General features: G+C 52.0%; 1 protein-coding gene across 1 annotated transcript; it reads left to right on the top strand.

Annotated features, from left to right (window-relative positions):
- Window positions 1-4,888: 4,888 nt before the first annotated feature.
- On the top strand, window positions 4,889-5,401 carry LOC136501972 (uncharacterized). The gene has a single exon (XM_066497474.1). The coding sequence runs from the start codon at window positions 4,889-4,891 to the stop codon at window positions 5,399-5,401; it is 513 nt and encodes a 170-aa protein (XP_066353571.1).
- The last annotated feature ends 3,090 nt before the right edge of the window (window positions 5,402-8,491 follow it).

Here is an 8,491-nt window from a genome sequence, read left to right as displayed (position 1 = left end):
GATCTAACCGACTTGTAACCTTGCCCCCCAGACTATATAAGGCGGGCAAGGACCCCCTACAAATTCATGGCAAATCATACGATAGCTAATGCAAACCAACAGACCACAGGAGTAAGGTATTACGTCGTACCAACGGCCTGAACCTGTATAACTCGTGTGTCTCTGTTGCCTTCTTGTTCTTGATTACACGCTCCTTTACCGATCAATCTACCATCGTGGGGTGCCCCTCGGTGGACCGCTGACGATATTCTGTCGACAGTTGGCGCGCCAGGTAGGGGTCTGCGTGCTGTTTCCTTGTCGAACAAAATGGTTTTTTTCCATAGGCTCTTCGTTCCTCCCATAGCCCAGCTAGATCTTCACGGTCGGATCCATCACGTGGGTCATCAGCACCGACGGAGTTGGAGAGCTTATCGAGCCGGTGCAGATTTGTTCTGCACCGACCACCCTCGCATCTGCAACTGCAGATCCAATCTCAGAACCACTTCCGGGGTTGACTCCATCAGCCACCCGCCGCTCGCTTCCTTGCTACCAGAGGAGGCATGTCAACAATGACGATCTGATCGAATCTATCGATCGGGTCAGCCTGAAACTCGCCGATTGCCTCTCCATTGCTGAGTTGGCTCTGGACACCCTTGTTCAGCACCGAGCACCCTCTGATCCCGATCTGTCAACGTTCAATGCTCGGCAGACTCCAGGGCCTGTCGCCCTACCTTTCGGGCTCGCCAACACCGCAACTACATATCAGGATGCCCTGAGGGGCAAATGCGCCGACCAGCTCGCCGACCAATTTCCACCAACCGTCAACATGCTGCACGCCGGCCGGGGTCTTGGAGCATCTCTCCAAACTATCCTTGAGGAAAATCCAGACTCTGAATCTCAAGGATCCACTGAGCCCCTCGCCGAGACCTTCACCAAGCAACCTCCTCTCTTGTCTTTCTGGGGTGGCACGATTTTCAACGTTAGTATCGATAGCCCCCCTCGGAACGGCGAAACAGACAAGGAACGCGCCGCTCGTGAAAATAGGAATGCCAACCGTGCGCAACGGCGTGATAACGAACGTGCCATCGCGATGGCCGAGGCCGCTCGTGATAACCAGTTCAATTCACAAGGAAGGCCCCTCCATCGCAACCTCAACGAAGAATTCCTCCGCGTTGACGGCCACGACGTTTTCAAGACTCCGAGCGCTAATTTGGCCGTGGCCACCAATGAACTTGCTCACCTCCCACAGACGCCCGAGCTCGCCAAGGTCACCGCTATGCTTAAAGCAGCACACTGTCAAGTTAACGAGATCCGAGAAGTTCAGAGACCTTCGTGCTCCACAAGCGTGATCCGCCGATCAGTTGATCCTAGATCCAATCACTGCCCCAGTCAAAGCCGCTTCGCCGACCAGTCACCACCTCCCCAGGGGGGAGTTGGAGGCCACCGCGCCGAGCATCGTCGCCAGCACGACCAAGAGGTCGAATAGGACACCCGAGTGCACCTCAGCAACCTTCGGGACACACGACGGCGTATCGACCAACAACGTTTCGGGCACCATGAAGATGAAGTACGACATCACCAGGAGTACAAGCAGGAATATGGCAACCCGGACTCAGCTCTGGAGCCGATCGTCGCCGGCAACACTACCGATGTTGGTCCCGGCAGCCCGGAAGGGCCCCCTACGTTCACCAGGGCACTCCGAATGCTCCAGTGGCCCCGCGGTTTCAAAATCACTGGAGTCGAGCCCTATGAAGGAAGGATGAACCCAACTCAGTGGCTGCAGGCTTACGCCACCGTCGTCTGTGCCGCCGGAGGAGACACCAACGTCATGGCAAACTATCTCCCTGTTATGCTCACGCCAGCCGCCATGAGCTGGTTCACAAGCCTCGCCCCGGACTCCATCGGCTCTTGGGAAGATCTGAAGAGAGTTTTCACCGACAACTACATGGCCACTTGTAGGTGGCCGGGCACCAAGCATGATCTCAACCGCATCAACCAAAAGCCGTCCGAACTACTCCGCAGCTACATCAGACGCTTTTCTGAGATGAGGAATTCTATTCCCAACATCACGGAAGCCGAAGTCATCACCGCCTTCGTCCAAGGACTTCATCATCGAGAACTCCGTTCTAAGTTCAATAGAAAGCCACCTACCGGCATCGGCGAGATGATCACAACCGCCAACCAGTACGCCAACACCGAGGAAGCGGAGGTGCGTTTTAACGAAGATACGGGCACTAATTGCCCGCCTCGCCGCCATGACGACCGGAACAACGACCGACAGCACAACGTTCGCCACCACGATGACCGCAACGACAACCGATAGTACAACGATCGCCGCTACGACGACCATAGTTTCCACCGGGACAGCGGACGTGATCGGCCAGACGGATTCAAACCTGGTCAGAATCACCGCCGCCGACCAGATCACTTTGTTGCCAACGTCAATGAGCCGTGCACAAAGCGTAACTACGATGAGCAGTACAAGAAGATCCTCGATGGCCCGTGCCCCCTGCACAAAAACACCAAACACAAGATGAAAGATTGCCTTGGTTTGGCTAAGGAGTTCTAGGAGAAAAAGTACAACGACGACAATGGTGGGAACGGAGGACGCCGGCCACCAGGGGATAATAATAACGCCTTCTAGGACCACGACAAGGTGGTCGCCACCATCTTCGGGGGTTTTGCCTCCAACGAAAGCAGAAGGGAATGGAACCTCGCCGCCCGACGAGTGCTCGCCGTAGTCTTAGAAGAAACTACCGCCAACCCCAGCTATCGTCCATGGTCTGAAATCTCCATCACCTTCAGCAGAGCTGACCAGTGGGTGGACATACCCTACATAGGGCATTTTCCCCTCGTCCTTGATGCGACTGTCCAAAAGGTGCTATTCAAAAAAGTCCTCATCGACGGTGGGAGCGCTTTGAATCTACTCTTCGCCGGGGCTTTAAGGGAGCTCGGACTCAGGACAACAGACCTCATGCCCTCAGACTCCTCCTTCTGGGGCATGGTACCTGGCAGGGCATCTAGACCACTTGGGGAAATTACCCTACTAGTACAGTTCGGCACAGCAACCAACTACAGAGTGGAGCATATCAACTTTTATGTCGCCGACTTCGACACCGCCTACCATGCCATACTAGGGCGTTCGGCTCTGACCAAGTTCATGGCCATTCTGCACTATGCGTATCTGGTGTTGAAGATGCCTTCGCCTGCAGGAGTCCTATCTCTGCGGGCCAACCTCTCCGTCGCCTATGCCTACGAGACAGAAAGTCTCGCCCTCGCCGAAGCCACCGACCTCTCCATCCAGATGGCTAGCGTGGTCGCCGAAGCCAAGACCGCATCTGCTGATGACACGGAGATCCCAGAGCCCCCCTGGGCCTCCACCAAGTCCAAGGAAGTCAAGGAGATCGGCCTTGGCCTTGACGACCCTTCAAAGACGGTGAAAATCGGGGCTCACCTTGACCCCAAATAGGAAAGCGCGCTCGTCTCCTTCCTACGTGCCAACGCCGATGTGTTTGCTTGGAAACCTACAGATATGCCGAGGGTACCACGAGAGAAGATCGAGCACTCCTTGAATGTCTCACCGACTGCTAAGCCAATCAAGCAAAAACTTCGCCGATTCGCGCTGGACAAAAAGGAGGCTATTAGGGTAGAAATAAAATGGCTTTTAGCTATCGGATTTATAAAAGAAGTGTATCATCCAGATTGGTTAGCTAAGCCTGTTCTTGTTAAGAAAAAGAATAAAGAATAGAGAATGTGTGTTGATTATACTAATCTTAACAAACACTGCCCTAAAGACCCCTTCGGTTTGCCTTGGATAGACGAGGTTGTAGACTCCACCGCCGGCTGCGAGTTGCTCTCCTTTCTCGACTGTTACTCAGGCTACCATCAGATTTCCCTCAAGGAGGAAGACCAGGTTAAAACATCGTTCATCACGCCTTTCGGTGCATACTACTACACCACTATGTCCTTCGGACTAAAGAACGCCGGCGCGACCTACCAAAGGGCTATCTAGACGTGCCTCGACCAACAGATCGGCCGCAACATCGAAGCCTACATCGACGACGTGGTCGTCAAGACTAGAACCACCGACAATCTTATCACCGACCTTGAAGAAACTTTCTCCAACCTAAGCAAATACCGATGGAAGCTGAACCCTTCAAAGTGCATCTTTGGAGTTCCATCCGGTATCCTGCTCGGCTACATCGTCAGCGCTCGGGGCATCGAACCAAACCCTGACAAAGTCTCCGCCATCACCAACATGAAACGGCCGACGTGTGTCATGGATATACAGAAGCTTATAGGCTGCATGGCTGCGTTAAGCCGATTTATCTCGCGCCTCGGTGAAAAAGGGCTACCTTTCTTCAAGCTCCTCAAGGCCTCCGAGCTTTTTTCTTGGTCGGAGGAGGCAGACACAGCTTTTGAGCAGCTCAAATTGTTTTTAACAAAACCTCTAATCATGACAGTGCCACGACTAGATGAAACTCTGCTGGTTTACATCGCCGCCACTTCTCGAGTTGTCAGTACGGCTATTGTCATCGAACGTGAGGAAACTGGACACGCCTACAAGGTACAGCGTCCGGTCTATTTCATCAGCGAGGTACTTAATGAGCCCAAAACTCATTATCCTCAGGTGCAAAAGCTGTTATATGCAATTTTAATCACCTCACGCAAGCTCCGACATTACTTTGAATACTATAAGATCGCCGTGGTCACTGAGTTCCCTCTGGGAGACATTCTCTGAAATAAAGAGGCCAATGGTCATATCATCAAGTGGGCTGTTGAGCTCGGCACCTACTCCATTGACTTCAGAAGCAGGCCGACCGTAAAGTCGTAGGCGCTCGCCGATTTCATCGCTGAGTGGACCAAAATCCAAGAACCCATCGCCACCACTTGCCCCGAGCACTGGGTGATGTACTTCAACGGCGCCCTTAATATCAATGGGGCCGGTGCGGGCATTCTGTTCATTACACCAACAAGGGATAAACTCAGATACGTTCTTCGCATACACTTCACGGTCTCCAACAACGCCGCAAAATACGAAGCATGTCTCCACGGCCTCCGAATAGCCGTCGAGCTCGGCGTAAAACGCCTCATGGTATACGGGGACTCCATGCTGGTTATCAATCAACTTAATAAAGATTGGTCCTGCTCCAGTGAGAAAATGGATGCTTACTACGCCGAAATCAGGAAGATTGAAGGGAAATTCTACGGCATCGAGTACCATCATGTGGTACGGGATCAAAATCAAATAGCCGACCAGCTATCGAAGATAGGATCTTCTCGCACCACGGCTCCGCCGGGGGTCTTCGTTCAGGACCTCTTGACACCATCCATTAAGGAAGACAAGGAAGTTGTAGAAGTAACCCCTACCAAGCAATTGGTACTCACGATACCTTCGCAGGTCACCGATTGGAGGGAATAGTTCATCAAATACCTCTCCAACGGCGAAGTACCCGCCGACAAAATCAAAACCGAACGATTAATTCGCCGAAGTAAGCACTACGTGTTGGTGGACGGTAGCCTGATGAGGAAAAGTGCTAAGGAAGGGATACTGTAGAAGTGCATCATCCAAGACGACGGCGTGAAGCTACTATCTGAAATTCACTCTGGCTCATGTGGCAATCATGCGGCTTCAAGGACACTGGTCGGCAAAGCTTTCCGGGCAGGTTTTTACTGGCCCACGGCTATTACCGATGCATAAGATCTCGTTCGACGATGTGAGGGGTGTCAATTTTTTGCCAAACAAATACATGTGCCGGCACAAGAATTACAGACCATTCCAGCTTCCTGGCCGTTCACATGCTGGGGACTGGATATGATCGGGCCTTTCAAACCTACGCCAGGAGGTTTCCGGTACGTGTACGTCGCCATTGATAAGTTCTCCAAGTGGATCGAGTACAAACCACTCATCGCAGCTACTGCTAAGAAAGCAGTCAGGCTCTTTGAAGACATCATACACAGATTCGGTCTCCCGAACAGCATCATCACTGACCTCGGGACAACTTTTACCGGCCATTATTTTTGGGACTTCTGCGAGGATAGGTGCATCTCTGTTAAATACGTTTCCGTTGCTCATCCTAGAGCTAACGGTCAGGTCAAGCGAGCTAACGGTATGATCCTCGACGCCCTCAAGAAAAGGCTCTATCAGAAAGAAGAAAAGCACCCGGGCAGATGGCTCAAAGAACTACCAGCTGTGGTCTGGGGATTGCGCACTCAAGCTAGTCGCAGTACCGGTGTATCTCCATATTTTATGGTCTACGGCTCAGAGGCCATACTTCTAGCAGATATTGCATTCCGAGCACCTAGAGTAGAAAACTATGATGAAGACCAAGCCGCAGCTGTTCGGACAGAAGACATTGATCGGGCCGAGGAAGAACGTCTGATTACTTGCATTCGCACAACCAAGTACCTCAAAGGTCTGCGGAGGTATTACAACCGTAACGTCAAAGGTCGTTCGTTCGCGATCGGCGACCTCGTCTTACGTCGGAAACAAAAAACCGAAGGGCTTCACAAGCTGTCTTCACCATGGGAGGGCCCTTACATCGTAAAAGAGCTCGGACTCAGGACAACAGACCTCATGCCCTCAGACTCCTCCTTCTGGGGCATGGTACCTGGCAGGGCATCTAGACCACTTGGGGAAATTACCCTACTAGTACAGTTCGGCACAGCAACCAACTACAGAGTGGAGCATATCAACTTTTATGTCGCCGACTTCGACACCGCCTACCATGCCATACTAGGGCGTTCGGCTCTGACCAAGTTCATGGCCATTCTGCACTATGCGTATCTGGTGTTGAAGATGCCTTCGCCTGCAGGAGTCCTATCTCTGCGGGCCAACCTCTCCGTCGCCTATGCCTACGAGACAGAAAGTCTCGCCCTCGCCGAAGCCACCGACCTCTCCATCCAGATGGCTAGCGTGGTCGCCGAAGCCAAGACCGCATCTGCTGATGACACGGAGATCCCAGAGCCCCCCTGGGCCTCCACCAAGTCCAAGGAAGTCAAGGAGATCGGCCTTGGCCTTGACGACCCTTCAAAGACGGTGAAAATCGGGGCTCACCTTGACCCCAAATAGGAAAGCGCGCTCGTCTCCTTCCTACGTGCCAACGCCGATGTGTTTGCTTGGAAACCTACAGATATGCCGAGGGTACCACGAGAGAAGATCGAGCACTCCTTGAATGTCTCACCGACTGCTAAGCCAATCAAGCAAAAACTTCGCCGATTCGCGCTGGACAAAAAGGAGGCTATTAGGGTAGAAATAAAATGGCTTTTAGCTATCGGATTTATAAAAGAAGTGTATCATCCAGATTGGTTAGCTAAGCCTGTTCTTGTTAAGAAAAAGAATAAAGAATAGAGAATGTGTGTTGATTATACTAATCTTAACAAACACTGCCCTAAAGACCCCTTCGGTTTGCCTTGGATAGACGAGGTTGTAGACTCCACCGCCGGCTGCGAGTTGCTCTCCTTTCTCGACTGTTACTCAGGCTACCATCAGATTTCCCTCAAGGAGGAAGACCAGGTTAAAACATCGTTCATCACGCCTTTCGGTGCATACTACTACACCACTATGTCCTTCGGACTAAAGAACGCCGGCGCGACCTACCAAAGGGCTATCTAGACGTGCCTCGACCAACAGATCGGCCGCAACATCGAAGCCTACATCGACGACGTGGTCGTCAAGACTAGAACCACCGACAATCTTATCACCGACCTTGAAGAAACTTTCTCCAACCTAAGCAAATACCGATGGAAGCTGAACCCTTCAAAGTGCATCTTTGGAGTTCCATCCGGTATCCTGCTCGGCTACATCGTCAGCGCTCGGGGCATCGAACCAAACCCTGACAAAGTCTCCGCCATCACCAACATGAAACGGCCGACGTGTGTCATGGATATACAGAAGCTTATAGGCTGCATGGCTGCGTTAAGCCGATTTATCTCGCGCCTCGGTGAAAAAGGGCTACCTTTCTTCAAGCTCCTCAAGGCCTCCGAGCTTTTTTCTTGGTCGGAGGAGGCAGACACAGCTTTTGAGCAGCTCAAATTGTTTTTAACAAAACCTCTAATCATGACAGTGCCACGACTAGATGAAACTCTGCTGGTTTACATCGCCGCCACTTCTCGAGTTGTCAGTACGGCTATTGTCATCGAACGTGAGGAAACTGGACACGCCTACAAGGTACAGCGTCCGGTCTATTTCATCAGCGAGGTACTTAATGAGCCCAAAACTCATTATCCTCAGGTGCAAAAGCTGTTATATGCAATTTTAATCACCTCACGCAAGCTCCGACATTACTTTGAATACTATAAGATCGCCGTGGTCACTGAGTTCCCTCTGGGAGACATTCTCTGAAATAAAGAGGCCAATGGTCATATCATCAAGTGGGCTGTTGAGCTCGGCACCTACTCCATTGACTTCAGAAGCAGGCCGACCGTAAAGTCGTAGGCGCTCGCCGATTTCATCGCTGAGTGGACCAAAATCCAAGAACCCATCGCCACCACTTGCCCCGAGCACTGGGTG

The sequence above is a fragment of the Miscanthus floridulus genome, chromosome 13, assembly GCF_019320115.1.
Source record: "Miscanthus floridulus cultivar M001 chromosome 13, ASM1932011v1, whole genome shotgun sequence".
NCBI lineage: Eukaryota > Viridiplantae > Streptophyta > Magnoliopsida > Poales > Poaceae > Miscanthus > Miscanthus floridulus.
This window is presented reverse-complemented; position numbering and strand designations above follow the sequence as displayed.

Bases quoted from the DNA above. Each gene is read 5' to 3' on its own strand.
- LOC136501972 (XM_066497474.1), top strand. From the start codon at position 4,889: ATGTACTTCAACGGCGCCCTTAATATCAATGGGGCCGGTGCGGGCATT.